Genomic DNA, 25,759 nt, shown 5'->3' with positions numbered 1-25,759 from the left:
ATGGGAGATCATTGTTATAAACTTAAGGCAGCGATTTTTCATTGGGGTAAAAGTATTGCCGATGATCATTACACGAGCATAATAAAGGATAAGGGTACAACATGGATATCCATTAATGATTTACGAGTAGAAAGACAAGCTTGGCCACGAAATGCTAAAAATGCATACATATTTTTCTTCGAAAACTGTGAATTGTGGTTGCTATTACAGTTCAATGTTAAATACGTTTAGCGCCATAAGCTGCTCCGCGCACCATGTATTCTACACAAGGTACAATACATATAATATAATACGTATAGTTCTGCAATGCGGTGCACATGGTTTCTTTTAATAGTTATTAAACTTACATAGAATGTATCCTTAGTTCTGTACCGTGATAAGACATTTCATGGCTGTTGATAATCTTTGTAACAAGTGAGATCCCCACAAAAAACTTCACAAAAGTGAAAAAATTACATCAAGTACATGAAAAAATCGAGGACGAAAGGGACTACCACAAAAAAATAGAAAATCCCACAAAAAAATAATAGAAAATTACAATATAAGTAAAATATGTGAAATCAACATGATGTGCAAGTACATATCCCCACATAAAAATAGAAGATTACAGTATAAAAAAAAATGTGAAATCAAAATGAGCTACAAGTACATATGATATGAATCACAAAAAAAGTAGAAGATAATAATTACTATATAAAGAAGGATGTGAAATCAAACTGTGTTGCAAGTACATAAATGTGCTTTCCAGCAGCGTGCTAACGCGACAGTGTGTAACACGATGTAAGATTCGGTGCTTTCCAACTGCGCTTGTTAAGTATGGCACCAATATATATGCACAGCTGAAATGCTGTGTTCAACGTGGCGTGGACATTACCTATGGGTAATATTTTTCACTAAAATTCAATTTGGACTTATTATTACAGTACGATTACAGTACATATACAGACGTCGGGTTACTTCAAAAGTATTCCAATTAAATATTGAGATATACATATACAGGGTGTTTCTAAATTCGTGGGAAAACTCGGGGATATAGGTGTTGGAAACCTAGCACTTCTCAGCTCAATAATTCGTGTGGCAACCTTGCTTTTCCTTACAAGCACAACCATGGAAAAACCCATAAACTCATTTGAAGAGGCCTACAGGGTTTCCACCACCACCTACCCCCTGAAAAGGGTCCGATGCTTGCCTTCGGTGAGAAAGGCAGATTTTGGTTGACTGTCGAACTGTGCGCACTGTTGCAATAAAGCATATTGTAGTTAACATACAAATTAATTATTCCTGGGAATCCAACATAGGTAGAAGACAAGAAAATAAACCGAAAACTTCGTATGCAATATTCTCGGAAACGCTTAGTTTGTTAGTTAGACGCTGTTTTATATATCATAAAATACTGATCTAACAGTGGCCTATCTCTTTTAAGGTCAGTTTCCGAACTTCTGCGAGACCACGAGCTTTTAAAGGACTAAACATCTCTGGGCACAAGTGAGCCTCTGGCGACTCGCAACGCGTGTCGAGAGATACTTCATCGAATGGAAAAGCATACTTTGTAATTGAAAATATTATTGATATTTATCTACGATTAAGGGGTTGTTTTGGCATTTTTAACACATTGTTGACCGGCAATTTTGCTGAAAATTTATCTCATGCCACCGGCTATTATTTCGTAATTGGATGTGGAAGTACATAAATAAAGTAGATAATAGTATAATGTGATAATATGAAAATAGTATTTTCAATTAGAAAGTATGCTTTCCCATTCGATGAAGTATCTCTCGACATACGTTGCGAGTCGCAAGAGGCTCACTTAGGCCCAGAGATGCCTAGCCCTTTAAAAGCTTGAGGCTTCGTCGAAGCCCGAACACTGATCTTAAAGGGGATATGCCACTGTTACATCGGTATTTTACGAAATATAAAACCGCGTATAACTAACAAACTAAGCGTTTCTGAGAATACTGCATACGAAGTTTTCAGTGTATTTTTTTGTCTTCTACCTACATCTCCGAGTTTTCCCACGAATTTAGAAACACCCTGTATAACACCCTGTATAATAGCATAAGGATGACAAAAAAAGATTAATAATTTGTTTTCATAAACTATCTGACATACTGAGTAGCAATTATATTTATATATTCAAAATTGAAATTTCACAAGTTATTTCCGAAAAACTGGTTTTCTTTATGATTTTACACCGGTTTTCATTATAAATTTTATGTTAAGCTATATAATTCGAGAAGTATTGGACATATAAACTTGACTTACAGGGCTTTTTTGTAGATAATTGTGTGCCCTATAAAACTGTGTACTTCACTTTTCTCTAAAAAATTCTGTAGTTAATGAAAAATACTATCGAAGGAAAAAAAAGAAATTGCTCCATGTATTTCAAATTGAAAATCGTATTTTTCGATGAGCCAAGTCTGTAATAGAGATGAAAATTTTAGTTTTGTACGAAAATGTTTCTTTTATCATCTACTATCAATTTTTCAATCAGCACTTGAAAAAAAAAAATATTGTTTTAAAATGACGCACCCTAATGTACATACATACAGAGTGAGGCACTTAAAACCGGTCACCTGAATAAGTTGGCTGCTATTGGTGATAGGAAAAAATGCGTCAGGACAAACTTATTTGGTATCGAGGGACTGATCATCCGATGTTACTAGTTTTTAAATTTGATTTGACCTATCAACATATCTAACAGTGAAATAATTGGTCCTTATTTTATTAATGACACATTAAACGCTTCGAGATATAAATACATTTTAATGGAAAGTTTGACACATCTGCTGGAGAATATTCCGCTTCACATACGGTAAACTGTGTTGTTCCAATAAGATGGATGCCCTGCTCATTCTGCATGGATAATTACTTAATTTCTCAACGTGACATTCGGAAATCGTTGGATTGGTCGTGCAGGAAATCATAGATGGCCCACACGTTCTCCAGATTTAACACCTCTGGACTTCTATTTGTGGGGACAATTAAAGCAGCAAGTGTATAATGAAATACCAATAACCAAAGCAGATATGAAAGAGCGTATAAGAAGGGCTTGTGCCGCAATGAACATAAATGAAATTCAACATGCGGTATCATCCTTCAAGCAACGCTTCAGAGCATGCATCGATGTTCAAGGTCACCATTTTGAACACTTGTATTAGTCGTGTATTACTATGCTTATCAACGGTGCTTGATCATTTCCTCAAAGTAAATTATTTTTCATCACAATTGGCTTCACCCAGACCACAAATGACTTTTCCAATAGGTCATTGTAATCGTCTTGAAATACTCTATCAGAATGTAAATAAAAAATCATACGGTTCCATTCAAAAAAACAGAGATGACCTTTATATTTCCTTGACGTCTTCACCTATCAAAAAACTAGTAACATCGGATGATCAGTCCCTCGATACCAAATAATTTTGGTCTGATGCGTTTTTTCCTATCAATAATAGCAGCCAAGTTATTCAGGTAGCCAGTTTTAAGTGCCTCCCCCTGTGTAAGTGGCAACAGCGTGACCAAACCTTCAGTACGTTTTGGCAACTAAACCTTTCTTGCGTGTGTATTCGTGTATTCGAAGAATACGCCATTCAGCTGTGAAATTCTAGATTACATTTACCGACTGATCTGTATTTTCATCGATGCTGATGGTAATATGACCAAATTGATTGAGATATACCATCAACGCTTTTAACGGCAAATCGTTGAACTATTTTTCTGTCGAAACGTGTGCACAACGCATATTACGCTTTACGCTTTCAAGAAGTATTAAATTGAAGAAAATCGCATTTCCACGATATTGTGCTAATTCAAGGAACGGTGGTCTGGTGTGCTATGAGTGAAAAAACCATTAAATCGTGAGATATTTGCAAAAATGTCACTTCGGCAGCCATCACGCTAGTTTACAACAGCGTGTTTCATGCTTACAATTTGTAATTTTACATTTTTCTCAAGGTATAGTGTTTATTGGTGTTTAAACGGACCAGAGCACCCTGTAGTGAAGTCTACCCATAGGTTCAGCATCCGCGAAAAATTCATTTATGCAAGTGTCGAGATGTAAAGCATAATTTGCGAAACCGTTTGTCTCTCTCGCTCATCGCGTACACGTGTATGACTTTATTTGCTTGTGTGAGCGTACGCATACAGTTCACGACACAAGAAGTCTGCCCCCTAATGTAGAAGTCCAAATAAGCATTACTTTAAATTTACGTACTGTAAATTTAAACGTGTAACAAGCCTTCGTATAATTTCGCTTTATATGACAACAAACGTAATGAAGAATTTCGATAAAGCGATAGTTACTGACATGTGAAGTGTAAGGATATCAAAAGGAAAACGATCTCTTGCAAACTTCGTATCTGTATTTCCATTTCTAAGGAATTGTTAATACAGACATTGGCAAAAATCGAAAGGTACGTAGCAATGAAAATAAAATTTCATATTATTGCATTACTTTCAATTTATTGACCTTCTATCTTTTTACTTTAGTCAACAACGATGGCGTCGAAGAATGTAAGTAATATAAAAAAAATACTATTTAAATTACATCTTTTTTTTAAAAGATATCCCTAACCTTTGAGCTTGATCTATTCTAATTAATTCTTAATTAGTTAATTTTTGTAGAACTGCGATGATAATGAAAAGATGATCCTAGAAAGTGGTAACTTTTATTAACGATAAAAAGACAGACATCGTAAAATTAAATTATACAAATTTGTACATCTTTCACATTTATTTTTCCAAAAATATTTCAAATATAGACAACATATTCGAAGAAATTGAACTCGAAGGCGTAGCGCCACCGCAACCACAGCCGTTACAACCGCCATCGCTACAAAAAGCAAGGCCACCGATGGCAGACAATAAATACATATACATATTTTAAAGAGTTGCATACTTTTAGAAAAGCACTTTACTGATAAATTTGGTTTTATTAATTACAGAACACGTACCTCTGCACAGGAGGAGTGGAGTCAGGACAAGAGAGAAACAGAAGGAAAGGGCCTTCTTGAAGCCCCTGCAGACGCAGGGCACCCCTCTGCGGGCACAGGGCGCGATCCTAGAAATCCGAACCATGGCCTATTATCGTGGCCGTGGCCGTGGCGGCCGTGGTCGTAAATGATCATTTTTTGTTAATTCAATATTTTATTATGGTTTACTACATTCTTCAAACATTCTATTTAGACATTAACAACTTTTGTCATTTAAATATTTGTATAAATATGCATTTCCAGAAATGTGCTTGGTTATAAATTTATTGCTCAAAATGCAAGTGATGCATTAATATTTGTTGTAATAACCATACATTTTTATTGTAATTTTTCTTTTAATATTTATTATACCAATATCTGAAATTTCTATTGCGTCACAGAAGATAAATCTTTTAATATTTATTGTATCAATATTTGAAATATCTGAAGAAGATAAATTTATCAATTAATTAACTACAAATAAAAGCAGTTAAAACAATGAAATGACAATGTTTTAAATCAGAATTCTGGCTGCAATTTGTTACAAAATATTTCGTACAAGCATAGCACAAATTTTCAGAAACTTGTGCGAATGAAGATGCTTCTCCGTTCTATAACCTTCTACTACAGATAACATCCAAGCCTATGTGTCCGAAATGTCATTTAAGTCTTGGCAGGTTATCTTGCCAATGACAGTCGTCGAGCCTTGCCGAGTGATCCCGAGAGTCGACGAACGAAACATCATGCGTTAGTCCATTTTGGCTAAATGTGTGTATATAACGCGTATACGTATTATGTTGACGAAAATTTGGTTGAAAAGGAGTCAGAAGAAAAATCTTACCGTTTCCGAATGACTCATTACATGATATTACAATATCTCTGAGATACGTAGACCGATTTTATTGGATTTGGTCTTATTCGAAAGCTTATATGCGATTTACATGAGAAAAATACCTTTAAATTCAGAAAATATTGCAGGCGTGATAAGATATTAATGAAACATCTTTATGTACTTGCAGCTCATTTCAATTTCACTTCTTTTTTTATGTTGTTTATTATCCTCTTATATATTCTTTTTTTTTTTATATGTATTTGATGGTACTTTTTTTCATTCTCGACTTTTTCATGTACTTGGCGGAATTTTTTTACTTTTTTGAAGTTTTTTGTTAGTAATACCAACTGCCTGGCTTCTCTCATTCACCTATCCGGTCTACCGGACCCGACATCCGACTGTATCAACACCTTCTTCCCCGTCCCCCCAGTGACCACGTCCGATATGGTTTTACAACGCTTTTGACAGATTACACTGTCCAACAAATTTAAACTTTTTATCTGTCTTTCAATATCCATTGGGTGAGCCTTGTAAAGTATCCTCAAATACAAATCAGAAAACGGAATTGGTCTATTACCCTCAGTTGTCGAAAAATTCAAATTTTTATAAAAACACGCGATTTCGGGCAAAAACATGGCATTCCAGGAAAACTAAAGTCATTACAAAGGTATAACTCGGTTTAAACGCTAAAGGAGAGATTTATGAATAAGATAGTATCGATTGTTATAATATTTCATGCTTTTTCATAGGTGTAAATAGTCGTGAAAGTTTGAATAAGAAGCACACTTCGTAGTTACTACGCAATACTTTTATATTCTTACGAAAAGTTTCGTCACCTGGCAAAAATATTGTATAGGCATCACATTCTGTAGACTTTTCCGAAGAAGAAACCACCCAGTAGAAATATTAAAGTGATTGTGAATTCGGGTAATTCGAGAAAATATGCTTCGGTAACGTGCGCTCGGCCTTCTGCCGCCATGCAGCCCGCCCCTTGCCTGTCTCTACTGCCGTAGCTACGTCTGATTGACACCGATAATAAGTACCCAATACAACTATGTTTTTTATATATTTAACGTTGCATTTCTTTCCAGATTCGTGTCTATTAAACACGAAATTATTAAGAACTATTTCCGACCGCTCTTAGTTTCAAGCAATTTCATTGTACAGTATTCAATACATGCACATGAAAAATTTATTTCATAATATGGTGCTATTATGGAATAAATATATTTTCTTATAAACTAATAAGAAAAATATTTCTAGAATTAGAGGGGATATAAAGTAAAAAATTTACTATAAAATAACTCACACATTTAAAAGTATTTCCGTTTTGATTGACGTTTATATATTGTACTTTTATTCTCTTCTATAAGTGGCCAGCAATAATCTGCAAGCATTGCACACATGTCTTTTCCTTTATACCTTTTCTCTGCGTGGATATATCTTGATGAAAACGTACTCCATGTTCATCACTAAATGCATTTTCAGGGCATATTGCAGCCGAGGTTTCTGCATGCTTGTAAAAGTCCGTTAATTATAGCACGATAACTTTTTGGATTTTTATTTTGCCAGGAAGTTTTTTATCACTTTTATGAAAGAAAGCCGTACTCTTTTTTCTAAATCGTTTAATGCATTAACGTTCTAATTTGAGGACCGACAAATACATCTTTCTTTATTTTATTATCGGATATGTATGTTAGTGTGAACGTATTTTTAAGAGAAAATTTGAGAGGAATGGCCGAATGATGGCTGGTTTTTGATGGATTTATGATAGGGACTTAGATTAAACAGTTCAGTTGGCGATCGATGGCTGATGATTACGTTGGGCCTCCCAGTTATCGGGTGTTGTGTGACTGTTTGGAAAAAGAGCGAGTGTTTAGAGAAGGCAAGCGGCCGGACACTGTATTACTAAAGAATTGGAATATTGTTCGTAAAGGGTCTGGCCACGGAGTGGGGAAGGCTATGCCTTTTGGTAAGAGAACTGTGATGAATCATATGGCACTTACCCCAGAACTTTCGACTCTCATAGTTCTTGACGTGTATGGAAACTTTGATTTTAAATATAAAAACTCAGGTCCAGATTTGTCCATTGCCTTAACAAAATTCTTCATTATTCCTAATTTTATGTGTAGTGGCGGTAAGTATAATTTTTTAGGATTAACTAGATTTTCATACTTTATATTTTTTTGTCGTAGAATTAATTGATGTCTTGGTTTCCAATCTTTTTTATGTAGTGTTGATCTTTTTTACAATATGCAAAAGTAGCAATCTGTGATGTGATCAGCCGGTTCTCTCCATATCATAGGTACTGCAAAGCGCATTTGGTTCCTATTCAATATTTCTCCTCATCACCAAGTTTGCATCTGAAGTATTGTTCATATACAATTTTTATTGAAGAAGTTGTATTTCTACGTTGAGAATTTAAAACCACCTCTCCGCAAATGTAACAAAACGAATCAGGCTTATTTATACAATTACGCGACATGTATAACAACACTACACAAATACTATATTATTATTTATATACACATTTAACACACGTATGTTCTTATATGATGTTATACACTTAACACTTAACACGAATGTTTAAATGAATTTATACAGTTCGAATTATACAGTGGGTCCGAAACAAAGTGTAGGAGCAGTTACGGGTAGATTCCTGTGGTGATTCTAAACAACTTTTTCCTTTGCAAAAATATTATTTGAAGCTTTGTTAACGAGTTATTAATGAAAAATATCGACCCATCAGAGAGCGCGGATAGCGAGCGCTCGGTCGTTCAGTGACAGGGTACAAGCTACTCGTAGTGTTTACTACTCGCTGTGCTCCAATCTTGTACAAAAAACTCAAGATCTCTACGTTATTGCCTAATTTCTCTTAAACTGTTAGATGGAAAATTATGAAAAAAATCAGGAACACGTTAGCTACCGCGCTACATATTATGGAACTTTTTCAGATTTTTAAATTAATTATACAAGTTGTAAAAAGTAAAAAACAAGGAAAGAGAATTTAAAAATGCTAATTTAGTATTGTAGTAAACCCGGATTTATGACCATATTAATTCAGTATATAAATATCACTGATCCTGTTATGTAACATCTTTTCCACATTTTTTAACTTGATACATCGTAGTAAAAAAATAAAAAGCAACGTTTTCGTAGTTCCTACGGATTGTACATTATTTTACTCTGTATCGAAACATTAAATATTGTACAAAAATACCTATTTCATAACGAATTAATGAAAATAGGACGTATTAGTTGCTGTAATCGGTAAAAACTACGGAAACACCGATTTCTTTAATTATGACGGAGCAAAGCAAAAAATGTTTAAATAAATTAAGGTTAATAATATGACTCCCTCATTCAAAAGTAAAAGAAAAACTTACCCATTCGGAGAAAAATTCACCTGCTGCTTGAACACTTGCTCCACTGAGTCACTGTGCCGATCTCGGTCGTTGGGGGATGATGCCCGGTAGCGTACAGCACAGGGTCTGCTGATCGCAGGTATACTACACCGCACGAAGCCACCTTGCATTTATGACACTTCGCGGTCACTAACACTGATCACTTTACCAAACAAGCTCTTGACCTTTTAATGAGCGACAACCGATTATTTGGAAGTGTTCTGCGACGTTACGTCCGTGGCAATTCATAAATAAGAACAAGATATTACACAGTTCGACGGCGAAATTACGATCGATGCTGACGATTTTTTCCGAAGTCTGTTTCCTCGTCCCCTCGCATCCCTCCAGCGCCATTTCTCGTGGTGTAGCTTTGTCGAAATACTCGAATTTGATTTGTTAGTTGACACCAACGAGGTTGGATCTTCTTCGGTTACTCTTTTTAGTGCAGGTGATAGTCTCTTCTTCAGGTCGGAAAAGTCGCAAATAAATTCATGGGAGAAAGCAGAGGCACATCGGATTACTGTAGAGGACTGTAACGAGTGTCTCGCAGATGTGGCCGTTTATGATCGCAGGTATTTCCCTGTAAGTTCGAAGGAGCCGTCGGTATCCGAGACCGAAGGCCGCGAGGATCGCAACAGCGAAAGTCTATCTTGTAACGCAAGAAATATTGTAACTTAATTAAGGTCTATACATATTTACTATATTTATTTATATTTTCCTATATATGTATGTCAGTACGTGTACATTTTTCTATTTGCATATATTTATAATATTTAACCATATTTGGGATGTAGCACACGATTCTCGTTTATATATAAGTCAGATCGTTTCGGGATTGCGACATGACCGTATGTAAGTACGATACTTTATTTTTAGAATCCCGATACGTTCATATGTAGGCGGATATTTCGGAGATCTCGAAAGGTTTCGCACACCCCTGGTTCACACCCGTGCACGGTACTTAACACACAGTTCTGTTTGAAACTCTATAACTTCCTTAGTTTTTCGGAGTTTTTTTATTAGATTTCTTTAAAGTTACTCTTAAAACGTTTATTCATGTAATTATGTAAAAAAATTGATTTACTGAAATTTTCAAACAGTTATTCTTTAAATTTTCCAAACAATAAACCCTTATCCTGTATCCTCCCCCCCCCCCCCCCCCCCCCCCCCCCCATTTCAATAGAAAGTGATCAACTAATGTCAATTTTGTACTAAAAGTCAAAACCTCAAAATAAAACGTAACGTAACCTGTAACCAGGTAAACGTATAGTCTGACAATGGCTCTATTAAAAAAACGGAGAATCAGAGTATATACAGAATATCATTTTTTTAAAATCTTTTTCGCATTATTGAGCAGAACACGATAATGTGACGAAAAATTAATTTAGAACAGTGTTGACGATGCGAGGGTTCACGAGCACTGTGGGCTATCGCACTCTCGTTTCCGTCGACAGGGAACCCAGCCGACATTATGAAGGCCGACAGTACATGTTAGTCTCCCTGTTTGTGAGAAAACTCAAACACTACGAACGTCGTATATGTTGGTGGAGCAACAGAACGGTTTGAAGGGGAAACAGGTGAGTGAAGAAGTCCCTACACTGGACAGCGTTGATTTAGGAGGTCTAGTACCATTTGTCAAAGCAGTACATTTTGGATTAAAATGCAATCATCGAATATATAAGTCATATGAACTTACTTTGTTTCGTCCTGATCCTCATCATCATTCTCGGAGTCAAAAAAAGCATCATCACTCTCGGAATTGACTAGAGCTTCCGTTTTTAGTCGATAGTTTGATCTTGCCGATATGGATTTTGGTACTATTACATCTCTGCAAAATAGCATATTAATTATAAATAATGATATAGCTTCACTTCGATCAGTACTTGATTGTCAAAATATTTTCGAAAGTAAGCAATATTTGTCAAATCAACTTAGAGGAAAACACTAAGTAAAGCAAAAAGTTATGTAGTATAGATATAGAATTGTTGAATAATTAAAATTAAAACTACTTTACAAAAATAATAATATCATACAAGGTGTTCTGTCTCATGTGAGATTCACTTCAGGGGTGAATTCTACACACGAGAACAACAAAAAGAGTTCATATAAACACACGCTCTATTTGACCTTATTTTTAAGTTATTGTATCTACTGTAACGAACCGTGCGTCGTAGTAGATAAAACGTCCACAGATAGAGCGGCTTACCTGTCAACAGGGAGTAGGATTCGTGTGGAGTGCTTTTAAGAAATAAATTTCATAGACTATGATTTCTTTTTAAAATAATATATAACAATATTTATTAACTCAAGAGTTGTACAAACTTGAAATACTTAACACTATTCTTAAAACTATATGAACTTCAGTCTGTTAATGAAAGAGATTCTTATTGGTATGTGAGTCAGTAATTGTCGGGAGTTTCTATATCGAAGGAATATTAATGACCTATAATTCGAGCAGATGGCAGTGATGATCAATGTCGATATGGATCAAGGAAAGGCCAAGGAGCTGGTTAAAGCTGCCTCGGTATGGATTCGGAAGTTAAGGTTGGAGTTCGAAGAAAACCGCGCTGCGTACTATTTCTGTCACTTTCTGACTCTCCCTGTCTCCGTCTGTCTTGCTGGTGCTGGTGCTGCTCTATTTATACGGGAAAATTGCCTCCCTCCTTTGGGCCCAATGACTGCCCTCAATGTAGGGGTAGCGTCGTGTTGCGCCTGCGCGTTCAGGAGTCATTGCAGGATACGCGCTCCCAATTTGTTCCGAGGTTTTGGGGCACGCGTCTGGTAGTGTTTGCGCCGGCGTATAGAGAGCGTTGCTTGTTGATTGGCTCGTACTATCACAATCCGGTCGTCATCTTGTCGTCAATGCGTGTTCCATCGCACGCCATAGGATGTCACTCTGGTGATGTACTAATGTTGTTCGTATGCGTAATGGGAAGCGTCCTGTTGTGTGTGTGCACGCGCGTTGCGTGTCGCTGGCGCGAGGATTCGATTTAAGGATTTGAGGTTAGGGGTTTATACCACTGCCACTGTTCAGATCTAACTATCACTTATTATTTATTAAATGTAAAAGAAAAATGTCTGTCAAAACTTGATTTCTTCATAGTCGAAATCGCAGCTGGTTGTTACACCTCCCCCGCCGTGGAAGCCCTCGTCCTCGAGGGTGAGCTTTCTCTCCGGTGTCGGTGGAATCTGGTGGTCTTCTGCTGTTTGGTTCTTCTCGGGTTCTTTCCCCGTCGTAGGTGGAAGACATGCTCCGGTGCTGAAGATTTTTAGAGTTTTGTAGGCCCTGTGACGTGGGTCTGTCTTCGGTAATTTCTTGTACCAACCCCAGTCCTCTTCTTTTGGTGTTATCCTGCGGAGCCGCCATTTTGGTTCCGCCATCGCCTGGTTTCTTCGTGCTTGTGTGCGTTGTTTCCCTGCCACTTTGGCATTCTCGAGCCTACTAGTTCCTCGCCTCTCGTCAAAGTATTCCCTAGCCTATTCGCGCGCTCGCGGTATTTGGGGATTGGGATTAGAGGATCAGGGCGTTTCTTATGGAGGGTGGTTCGATGGAAGATTGTAGACATCTTGTATGATTTTAAATATTGATTTTATTCTTTTTCGTCCATGTTAATTACATCCTCTCTGTCTCGGGGCGCAAGCCGTGTCCGTTTACGTGTGCATTTAATGCACTTCACCGCTGGCATTTGCCAATAAAGGATGCCGTTGCATTCTGGGCACCTTTTTTAGTATGCAACCTCTCGCGACGTTACCAGCAGGTGGTCCGGGGCCGGCTCGATGTACGGGATCTCTTCCTCTAGGAGGTGCTCTATGCACTCTGTGCATATCTTCTTTCCCTCATAGTCTTCGAATTTGTATCTTTTTACGCTCCTTAGGCACCACTTCCCTTTCATCTGGTCCATAATCGTCCTGTTACGTTTTGGTGGAGGGGACTTTTGTAGTTTTCTCTTTTGTTTTTACAGTTTTCCTTCTTTGTATTATTTTATTTTTACCTACTTGCTTCTCGGTCCGTGCGTTCAGCCAATTGTCCTTACTTTCCCGTAGCTTGGACTATAATGGCGTGATCGCGTTAGCGTTTAATTAATCGCGGTTTGTGTAGTGGGGAGGATATCTTAAGGTATCTAGGAGGTATTTAGGGGGAGGTTTGATTGATAAACATCATTTCTCCGTATTATGATTTGTGTCTGTTTATTACTGTTCCAGCAAATACTCGCGCTGTACTAGATCTACGACTTTGCCGGTTTGTAAATCGGTATCATCTTCTGCTGAGAGATCTTGTTAGAATGATATCAGACTCCACGTAGCAACAGAAGATGAACGCCATACTATGGTCCGTGTTTTCCCATGCAACTTTTGTTTTGGGAAATTTTCTACTACTATCAGACTTTCGGAGTTATTAAGTATTAATATTTATATTAAATCGGAAGCCAGGTAGTTTACTTTAAATAAAACTGAAGCAATAACTTGAGCAAGAAACAATTTATTTGATATATTCACTCCTTGATGGTTGTCTCTCGACTAACCACTTACAGAAATCAGAGAGTATTTCAGAACCCCCTCTCTGCTAAGGGACAAAGTAAACAGAACTCATTCTGTACCTGAGTGTACATCAACTGTTTACTTAGTTCACAATCCGACCAGGCTTTTGCCCTGTTGTAAAGCAATAAAACTATAAACCCAAATGGAGAAATTCTATTTATTATTATCTTTTTTTGCTCATTTCAACATTAAGGTGGCAATAATTAGTGCCTCACCCTGTATATACTATACTTGGGACCTAACGGAGTCCAGATGAGATATTTGAGATCGGGTTTGGCAAAGAAAATGTACACTGTTAATTTAATTTTGTCTGTCCTTTTCAGGACAAACGTTTATTTTGTAAATTCACTCAGAAGGGAAGGGGGATTGTGCTGGGTCGCACGCTCTTGGACCGATCGGTGTAGTCCTGCTGCGGAGGCTCTCCTTTCCGTGACGCGTTGGTCAGCGACGCTGACGTCTAGAAATAAAAGGGGTGGCGAAACCGTACCGGTTAGTTTGCGAATAATTCGCGCTAGACCGTATTCTCCCGACTCCAGGTTTCGACGATGAGCCTCTGTAGAGGAGAGAGCAGTACCTTGCCGTAATGCTAAGGTAGTGCAATGGACTGTATAACCGACATCTCTTCGCACTAAAGAAATCCTTGGTAGGCGAACATACAGAGAGGAGGGGTCCTCCTTTCTGCGTTTAATGCACCTTACAATAAGGCTTGCCTCGTACGAATCACGGCTTGAGCTAAGATTTGTGAGCGTGAGACGCACTATAACTAGAGGCGGCTAGTCTTGGTGGCTGATAACGGCCAAAGGCTCTACCACCCGCCGTTCACCACAACGTGTGCATCTATTCGTCACACGTGCGCTGCTGCTAAACATGGCGGTAGATCGCGGGTAACGCAGAGGCGACTCACGTACGTTAACCCTCTCTGTTTTGTGCCGCTTATCAGGGTTCAACCAAGGAATGGTCTCTGGTTGCTGCTATGATGAATAGCAAACTCAGGGAATTAAGAAAACCACTGATTCCAAGAGTGCAATACGTCGCCTAAAATTTCACAAACCTGTGTTCTGGATACTCTGTCGCACGTATCCCACGTGTTAATCGAGCAGAGTAACTCACGAGTCGCAGCAGAGAGACACTCAGATGTATAAAACGTAGATTTCAAGAGTCTGATAACCAAACTGCTTGAACTCATTAGACTGTCCTAATATCACTAGATTTTTTGTTACATCTCGAGCAATTTGCGCAAGATTAACTCGCATGCTCGAGTGTTCCTCTCTCCGCGAAAGCGCGGAGCACCCGAAAAGTTGCTATGCGGCGCTCGCTTATCATCGCCTGTCTGTAAGGCTCTGATGTCCCCACTCGACGTCGGACCTGAGATTCGAACAACTAATCAAAATCGCTCACTTGTTCGAACATCAACTGTAATACCTGAAAAACGAGCCATAAGTCGAATGTACTGTGCCTGTTGTTAGAGCAACTGAATTTCCTACCGAACGCGACCTTCGGGCGGTCACGTATGCTAACAGACAACAGTTTTCACGGACGAGACAAAGGCTCGATATACAGTAATATTATCCCCACTACCCCATTTGATACGTATCGCAGCGAAACCAATTCTTGGAACCATCGCCCTCGAGCTCGACGCCCGAGAACAAGGAGGCCATAAAAGACAGGGATAACATTTCGAAAAATTGAAGTTTCTTATTCGCAAAAGAATTTTCACGCAAGTAACACCAGTCAATTCTTTGTGCTCTCCCGATGAAAATAATATCAAACACGACATGATTCTAATTATTTATAACAAAGATACATAAAACTTGGTTTGTAGAAAGAAAGGTCATGCTCGCCGCGTATACAGTAATGTTACGGACGAGAGCCGCGACCAGACCCAAGCACGGCTCTCGTCCGCAACATGTTCGGTATGCTGCTAATTCTGGAAAAAATTGTTATCAACGGATTTTGCACTAATTAGAATTTTCAGTAGCTAATCGCTCTTACAATTAATACAGTAAACCATATAGGTTTTTATCATTTTCGAGAATATTTGATATTATGCTTGCTATGAGGCATAGCCGCTCACGCGGTCGTCGTGTCGCACACTGTTTACAGTTTTTGCACAAGCTCCAAATCTGAACGTCGAAAGGTTCTCATCTTGACTTCTATAACACATCGACGCGTTACAACAAAGCGTTTCCCGAAATTAGCTATAGCTGTCTCTAATGATGCGAAATATAAATTCTCTTAGTTTCCATAAACAATTTGCAATAGGTGTTAACAAGCATTACAGGCAACGTTGCGTACAATTCTACGATAAATGTCTAGATCGCACACACTCTAGTTACACTGATTCTGGCTCGTTCGAACCCGCAAATTTAGAATGTCGATGTGTAACGCTTCGTTGACAAAGATGTTAGAGTTTACATTCTCGATGCTTCAGAAGAACGCACATACATACACACACGTACACACACGCGCGCACCCTCAGCACGTTCATATACACACGCATACACATACGGCGTCGGTCTCCGGCAATAATTCTAAGGAGAGAGCAGGTGAAAACAATTATAAAATTTTGACTTTTGGACGTCAAAGGTTCAGAATATGCTCGATCAGGAATTTACAAAATACAAAACATTATCGTGACACATCTCAACCGACGTAGTGGCCAAAAGAGGAGAAAACCAACAATTTTCCTGTTCGGAACGTAACAGGTGACAAGATATCTCATCCATAGCATTGTTTCTTCGACATCGTGAAACCGAGATATCTCGCCTTTTGTAGCAAAAGCGTTAATAACGACAACGGAAGCAAGTCTAAGTGACCTTTGATTTTTTTGCCGTCTTATTTGAAGTATTTAGTTTTCTATGTAGTGAATTAGTTTAAATTTACTTTATTAATATTATATGTATATGTGCAGCATATATGTAGCATAATATGACAGGTATTATTATTTAAAGTATTATTAAGAATGATGCATTGCTATTTGCTATTAGTGTTTCGTTACTTAATTGTCAATGTTTGCACATCAGCGTTATTCAGAGTATTTTCGTTATTAGTGAATTTGTAACAATTAAAACTAAAAGAGTGTTAAATGGAACATTTTTCGAAAACCAAGATGAAACAACAAGAAAATAGAAGATTTAAATATTAAATTCGTAAATGAATATATATTATCATTATGCACTGAGTGTTCCAGTAAAAATTACCACCTCGATTATATTTTAAACTATAAGAGTAATAGAAACATTTTTTAAATAAATATTGTTTGATTATCAAAGGGGTCAGCATATGGCCATATCCATTTCTTTATAGGTGGAGTCGCTGAATACATATGAAGGTTATTTCTGTTTTTCTAAATGGCATCCGACATTTCTCTGTTTAGGATCTCAGAATAGCTCTCAAGGCGAAATACAATACCTATAACACAAGGTCATTCAAGCTCATGCAAAAGAGAGTACGAATAATAAATAAACTTAATTTCTTTAGATGTACCAAAAAAGTAGGAAAGCAAAGTTGAGAAGCAAATTCAGTAAATAAGTACCACATAGTAAGTAGCATATGGGAAAAAAACTGCGAGGCCTGTGAGGGATTATGAAGGGTTCCGATGAATCACTTCAAGCCAATCGATGTCCATCGATGTCTAAATTTTTTCACAGATGTAGTCCACGTGTAATTACGGAGGATTAAGTCTGCCTTTTGCTGGTATCAAAGATTACGATGCATCTCGTAACAGGTAATCGATGTACCCGTTCCACTCCTAGAGTCACCTGACCGTACTTTAATGATGCGTTGTATTATTTATTTTCAATGATTCCAAAAAATAGTACCTGCAGATCATTGTTTCAGCGCCGGGCTCTATACCGTACACTATTACAACACAGTGGTTCATTGTTACTTAACGATACCTTTCCTGTCATACCCTTAGAAATGTTAGCTTATTTCATCTTTGATACAATAGTTGCAGTAAATAGTTCAAAGTAGCGGTGCATCACGTTTTCGATAAAGAAATCGTGTTTTCATGAAATCACATGTAAAAATACAAATTGTATTTTGTATTGTGTATTCCATTATTGCTTCACACTTCGGGAACGTTTTGTCTGAAAATAAGGGCAAGTATTGACCTTTCTTCCTCTTTTTATCATCATTTAGCTACCCCAAAGTTAAAAAGTTAAAGACACCAATAGGAAATGCAAAACCATGTTCAACCATCGCTCGATAGGTAGCAAAGGTTTCAGCGATTATAGAAGAGTCAACCGAGTTTAAGAAATTTGGGCACCAGATTCTTGAATTCGTGACGCCTTCTGAGCTGTATCTGTCCACCGCAACTCGTGAAATTGCTCGAATCGATTATCACGTGGGATACGTGCGATAGAATATATGTCCAGTGACACATTATTGCAGGCGATTATCTGTACTCTTGGAATCCGTGGTTACTCAAAATTCCCTGAGTTTGTTACTCGTCAGAGGAGCAACTATAGACTACTGCTTGGTTGAGCCTTGATAATTGGCAATAAAACAGAGAGGGTCAACGTAAGTGTGGCACCTCTGCGTTACCCGCGATCTGCCACCCGTTTAATAGCAGACCACGTGTGTCGAATAAATGCACACGTTGTGGTGAGCGGTAAGTGGTAAAGCCTCTGGACATCATCAGCCACCAAGGCTAGTAGCAGCTAGTTACAGTGTGTCTCAAGCTCGCGAATCTCAGCGGAAAGCTGAGATTCGTATGAGGCAAGCTTTCTTGGAAGGCAGGTTAAACAGAGAAAAGGAGGATCCCTCCTGTCTGTACAATCGCCGACCGACGATTTCTTCCGTGTGAAGAATCGTCGGCAATACAGTCCACTGCACCTGCCTTAGCGTTACGGCAAGGTACTGCTCTCCCCTCCACATAGGCTCGTCGTCGAGGCCTGGAGCTCACCGTTCAGCTCGATATAGTCGAAAGCTAACTGTTTCGGCTTTGCCGATCCCTCCTTGTTCCAGACGCCAGCGTCGCTAACCACAGGACCTTTTTTGGGCTTTTATTTTAAATAAAGGGTTTATCCTTATAAGGACAGGCGAAAGCAATTAATGTCGTACGATTTCTTTTGGTTAACTCGCCTTCTCACCTAATCCGGACCGACGATAGATGCTCTTAAGCGATCCTAACAAGTAAAAATGAAAGAAACCAAATCAACAGACAAAATTAATAGTTGTTATATAAAACAAATGATTAAATTGTATTTCATTCTAAATATATATTTTTTTTTTTTTTATGAAAAGTGTGTTTTATTTTCCCACTTTGATCGCGATTCTCCTGAAGTTTTCCGCTTTTTTGTCGATTTTTGTTCAGCTTTTCTGTGAATTTTCGATTCTGTCTGTTTTTTTCTAATTCCTGTTTCTTATACTATTTTTCGGAAAGTCGGTAAAAATCATTGTGTTCCTCGATTTGATTGATTTCTCTCTGGATGCTGCTTTGGGATATAGCTAGACTTTTCCTTTCCCCAGAAGAATTCTGGGCAATTTACACCAAGTGCTTCAGGCTACATAAATTTTATGTAACCCAAGAGTAAGAATATTTATTGGATATTTATTTCAATAAATAAAATATATTAGAATTTTTTCATTATAGTATTATTTTTTATTATCTTATACATACACAAGTTTTTTCATGCGGATGTTATATGTCACACATCATTTAACCTACTTTTCGTTCGCTTCAAATTTCAATTTCCTTTGCCATCTACAACTCTATCAAAATCTAGTTTTCTAAAATTGTCAAATATATCCAGTACTTTATATAAAAAAAGTGTTGTATATACATATTATTAATGCAAGACATTATTGTAAAAGTCTGGTAAATTCAATGTGTAAATACCTTTTATTATTTTTACTAATCATACATTTAATTCCAATTTAAATTTTACACACTATGTTACACATACGCGCTATTTATAATATACACAAAATATTATAAGACAGTATTCAATAAATTTAATCTACGTTCCGTACATTTACGTTTCAAATCATATGTTGCCCAAATATAAAAAGTTACGTTGAAATCACTTTATCCAATCTGTTCATGATTTATGTTATTGCTATGTTCTATTTATATAACAAAAGACACAGACAATTGTGACCACTATGTTACGTAGAGGTTATATTCTGTACATGTATTAAAAGTTACAGAACTTGAAACTCTCATATTACATAGCACTTACATAGTGTGCTGTGGGAGATATTATGAACCACTGATTCAAGGTACATCATACAGTTGTAGTTCAAGGTACACGAGGTTATTCTTGTCAATAAAGAGGTCACAGTTACAATACGTGATAACGGAATTTTAAAAACAGACCATTGTTATGTTCACATTTTGACATACACTGTGTTACGTTCCGGTTAATCATATCCTAATATCGTATGACATTTCAACACAAGCATTGCTTCCAACCGAATGTCCCTGTAACCTGGTATTTTGACAACCTCAGCATTATACCAACCGTGTAGGTGTCGAATGTGTTAGTATATAATTATATACTAGTATATAAGTAGTATATGTATATGTATGTATAAGTAGTATATAATTTACATTTTAAGAATAGATTTCGCTGAAGTAAGCATTGATTGCGGCAGGTCATTCGGCCCCACCATTCGAAAAAGTTCCAATCAACTGCTTTAAAACCTACCGTAACCTTTGTCTTGCGCCGATTCTTTTATCAAAATTCAATTAAGAAATATTTCGCCCGTCGAGTACACAGTTCCGTATTCATTGTCACGTGACGTAAAACCGCGGAGTGAAAACCTTTGAAGCCTCCTAACGCCGAGCCATTAGGTCTTTTTTATTCGCTACCGTCATAGTTATAAGGTAATCGATTATTGTAAATCATATTTGTAATAACGTATCAATTTTATCTCCGAAACGAGATAGAATAAATTAAACTATTTGTACATATATACATAAGGAGCTAAGTGACGACAGCCTGACCAATTCCCGATTCCCGAACACTCCGACAACGCCGAGGAATATATATACAGGGTGTAACAAAAATATCGCAGTTCCTTAAAAGGGGTGATTCAGGGGGGGATTTGAAACAACTTTTTCCTTAGAGAAAATGTAAGATGAGGCTTCGTTAACGAGTTATTAATGAAAAACACCGGCCAATGAGAGCGCGAGTTTGCCGCCCGAGCGACCGCGGTAGCGTTGGGTACGCGCCCTAGATGCTACGGTCGTACTCCGAACAAGAAAGTCGTCATACATCGAAGAAAATAGCATTAGTATGAAAAATGAAAGCGACATAATGAATAATACCGAGTCCTTTTTTTGTTTATCGCTTGAAGTGAATAATTTCTTAAAATCGAGGAAAACTACGTGCAACGTAAAAACACGAATATGTAAATTTCTTATTCGCATAACGTATAAACGAAAAAGCAATACAACAAAAGATAAAGGAAGAGAAGAACAAACTTCACCTGTAGTTTGTAAACCTGTGTCACTGGGTCACTGTACCGATCCTGGTCATCGACCGTCCAAATGGTTTATGGTAGGATAGAATTTTTTCAAAGAAGCTCCTTCTACCCTCGCATAGTTTCCCATCGTTCTATTATGAGTTAACTTTTACTACGACCACAAGATTGAGGGAGAAAAAAATCAGTATCTGTCAAGAAAACATATGCTTTGCAGAAGTGCACAACGAGTACCAACAAGCAGTTTTACAAAAGCGATCACTCCAATCTTTTACTGCCTACGTATCCAATGCTTTGAGACAAAAAACAGACACATCGTGCATCGGTCCAAAAGGGTCCGCGAAGAAGAGAAAGTCTTTTCCGTCCCCGAAGAATAAGAAACAAATTTTTAGCACCATGTGTCGAGTTGTCGTTGCTAGGGCCAGTCTAACCATCTTAGCAGAGATCAGGGGCACGCGTGTAGGTAATTTCTGGCTTTACTGCTTTGGTTTCGAAGGAGACATGATCTCGGAGTGTCCGAACAAGGAAGGTCTGCTTAAACTACGTGGGGGGTACAAGGAGCTTTTTTGGAAAAATTCTACCCTACCATAAACCATTTCGACAGTCGATGATCAGTATCGGTACAGTGACCCAGTGACAGAGATTTACAAACTACAGATGAATTGCATTTAATTCATTAATGATTATTATTTTTTAAATCTAACGCAGACTACTTTCAACGTTTCTATCTTCAACGTTAATTCTCCAATTCTCCGTTCATTTCTTTTGTTGCATTGCTTTTTCGTTTATACATTATGCAAATATTTTCATACTAATGCTATTTCCTTCGACGCATGCCGACTTTCTTGTTCGGAGTACAACCGTAGCATCTAGCGCGCGTACCCAACGCTACCGCGGTCGCTCGGGCGGCAAACTCGTGCTCTCATTGGCCGGTGTTTTTCATTAATAACTTATTAACGAAGCCTCATCTTACATTTTCGCTAAGGAAAAAGTTGTTTCTAATCACCCCCTGAATCACCCCGTTTAAGGAACTGCGACATTATTGTTACACCCTGTATAGCCTAAACTTCATATTAATACTGTATTATTCCCTTGTAGCGTACCCGGGACGTAATAACTGCAGCTGTTAAAGTGAAAAATCTACATCAACATGTAATTTTCTACAAACTATGAATAAACACAAGCAAAGATAATTACACTTGATAGCGAGAAACAATTTTACGGAATAACTTAAGCGATCCTTGCCGAAATGTGTTCCATATATGTTACACTAGCAATCGTTTCGAGCAAAGATAATAACATAGTATTACGGGTGCATATTAAATGGTGGCATGACCAATTTATTTGAATTGTCTGAAGATATTTTACGGTCAAGGTGTAACAATCTCCCCTACATTACATTTTGCAATGTTTGCAAATGCAATTATGTTATTGTGCAATATGAATATACATGTTTGTATGGGGTAAGAAGCACATGACTGTCTGCCGATATGTATGTACGTACATATTGGCCGTGTCATCGATTTAATAATGCATGATAAATCTCACTTCACTGATTGGATACCTAATTCGTTACAAAAACTTTGATTTTTGTCTAGAATTTCAGTACTGTTTCCACAAACAAACGGATAGCCACTGTACATATCTCGATAGTTTATTCGAATCGATTGATTTTTAAGAAGCAAGCAATGTAATAATTTTAAACAGAATTATATATAAAAGCATTAATTTATAAAAGTAAATATTTACCCCGATTTATGAAGATCCTTTTTTGAAATGCAAACAGCAGTAAATGTGTCTTCAAGTAAGCAGATTTCTCTCCTCTTGCACTGTAATGGACGACAAAGTTCACCTGAAACAAAAATCCGATATTGATATTACAAAGAGCTTTTTATAAATAAAAGATTTTGCTGAATATTCTTTTCATTGCGATGAACAAATTTGTTACTTGTTAATATACAACGTATGTGCTATTTTACACGAGTTAAAACATCTGTTTCAAAGGTGGGTTATTTTACTCTGCCACCTAAACTTAGTTACAAATTATTTATTATATAGAATGTTTCTAAACATATGGAACGTTTTTGGAGGGTATATTCTAGACATGAAGAAAATGAAAATATTTCATGTGCACAATATCCGGAAACGCTTAGTTTTTTTAGTTACATGTTATGTTATATTGCGCTCCTGTGTACCATTCAGTCAAAAGGCTGGAATATTTCTGGACCAAGGAAGACCTTAAAGAGGATAGCACACCGGCAAGAAATGGACTAGCATTTTACGCAATATAAAACAGCATGTAACTAAAGAACTATGTGTTTTCGGGCACATGTTCAAATACTCGGGCATATTTAAATTTTTTTCATTGTCTTTGTATATAGAACATATCCTCCAAAAGTACCTCATGCTTTTCTTAGTTTTTATGGGATTTGAGCCAGTGTTTTTACAATACAAAATAGCGTGTGATAAAAAAAATAAGCATTTCCGGACATATGTTCATATGAACTTTTTTCATTATGTAGACATGTCAAACTTACCCTCCAAAAATGTCCCACATGTTTGGGAATATCCTGTATAGGAAAATGTTCAAAGCAAATAATTAGTACTTCCAAACAATTTTAAAATATGCTATCAAGACGGCAAATGACCCGCACATTATGCAGAATGAGTACATTATACCTATATAACTATTTAGATTATTATTTAGATTTGTGCGTACCTCTCTACCGTCTAAATCTGGCATTGCGATCACAGATCCAATTTACTGACTTTGCACAATTACGAACACGTATTGTACAAAATGATCCCAGTAGACCTAAATACGGTAGACCTAAACTCCATGGTAATAACTTCATGTTTGTATACGTGATTTGTTAATAAACTTTCATTTCTATTTCACGTATACATGCACACAATCATTTCCATAGGAAATGTATTAATAACTAATTATATAACTGTGAAAGACGTCTTGATAGAAGGTCCTGGAGTTACCGCCATAGTGTTTAAGCGGCAGTCTTATCTTTGAGTATAGACACGAGAGAATCACCCTCTACAGTATTCTCTCGAGAAATGTGAAAGAGTCCTATAATAGAACCCGGGAGCGAATATCCGTGTGAGACAATACTAATGCAATGACAAAAATTTCGAATTTTTAGTTCTGTTTACAGGAAATTTGTTTAGCATATTCCTGACATTTTTCTGATTAAAATGATACCAAATATGATTATCAGTCGTTTCCGAATAGTGTTACAGTACAGACGTTTTTTACACTGCTCGCGAGTACCACAGTGTAACGTCCCTAAAGCGATGCTACGCTGTCCATGGAAGAGCGGTTTTTTAACGGACGAAAAGGTAGGGATTCGTGTGGCGTGCGGTTAAGGAGTTGAAATTCAAGGCTTATATCTCTCTTAACAATAATTTATTCAATAAAACTTATTCTAATTCTAACGTTAATACAATATTTATATCTATCCTAATCTGGTTAAATATTAATAAAATAATAAGATAATATGAGGTTATATTATGTGTGATTATATAAATGTGAGGTTATATTCAACGTGATTATAATTATCTATCTGTTATCTCAATAATATCGTTGTACGAGAGTTAGGTTATGTGACATTATTCGCGGTACAGGATCCTCTGTACAAGGAGCAGAGTGTTGTGTATGTGTCTGCAATAGATCCTGTCTCGTATGCCCTGGTCGCTGCCAAAGTTATAGGTGACTATAATGTCAGAGCGGTTTCAAGATTCCATGAAACATATAATCTTTGCCTAATTGCCTTAGCATCCGTAAGCCCTTCGTTATCTTTTCTACATCAGTCGCTACCCTGGAGAAAAGACTCTTCAGGAGCGGTCTTAGAAATGTGTCCGATTAGGAATGGCTTCTAGCGCTTATTAGCAGGCGATTCGTCTGCTTCCGGCAAGCACGAACTCTGTATTAAAGGAGCATCAATTACTACTTGCTAGAACGGTCGCTACCTCTAAAGGAGCGGTCTCGATCTTTTAGTATATCAGCTTCCTCCAAGATATCGCCCGTACTGCACTTAACAGGAATCGTCGTAGTGCACTTGTCATAAGGTTACTTCAGACTTAACCTATAAAGGAGCATCAAATAGTCTTGATTTCTGGAAAACGGTCGCTACCTCTAAAGGAGCGGTCTCGACCTCACTGGACGATATCAGCTACCTCCAAGATCGTCGTCTATTCGGAACCTGATGTCAGGGAGAAGCGTGTGTTTTGCTGCTTTCGCAGCTCCTTATATACCCGCTCGTCGGAGTTTGCTCCGTTTGCGCCGAATCTCTAATGGTCGAATATGTACGTATTTGAATAGCAAGGACACAGTACAACATCTAATAAACAAGCACAGAACTATAATAATTAACGAAACCAACGTAGAAGGGAGACCTCCTTTTATACCATCTGAGAGAATAATTCTCTCAAACGTATCACCAATAATATCGCCTCACGAACATATAGAAACAATCTTCAGTAACGATAATATAAGGACAACCTCCAAACTAACATTTCTCAGAGCTGGCATTCAGGAACCCGTATTTAACCATGTTATGAGTCTTCGCAGA

General features: G+C 37.4%; 1 protein-coding gene across 2 annotated transcripts in view; it reads right to left on the bottom strand.

Annotated features, from left to right (window-relative positions):
- Cow (Proteoglycan Cow) overlaps positions 1-25,759 on the bottom strand; it is a 362,273-nt gene that overhangs the window by 116,058 nt on the left and 220,456 nt on the right. Inside the window, exons 3-4 of one of the 2 annotated variants that reach the window (XM_076391853.1) lie at positions 22,926-23,028; positions 10,900-11,031 (exon numbers count right to left, since the gene is read on the bottom strand). In XM_076391853.1, coding sequence (XP_076247968.1) covers positions 10,900-11,031; positions 22,926-23,028 — 235 coding nt within the window. The remainder of the gene's footprint in view (positions 1-10,899; positions 11,032-22,925; positions 23,029-25,759) is intronic. The other variant, XM_076391854.1, reaches the window with a different exon arrangement.

This window comes from Calliopsis andreniformis, unplaced genomic scaffold, assembly GCF_051401765.1.
Source record: "Calliopsis andreniformis isolate RMS-2024a unplaced genomic scaffold, iyCalAndr_principal scaffold0133, whole genome shotgun sequence".
Lineage (NCBI taxonomy): Eukaryota > Metazoa > Arthropoda > Insecta > Hymenoptera > Andrenidae > Calliopsis > Calliopsis andreniformis.
This window is presented reverse-complemented; position numbering and strand designations above follow the sequence as displayed.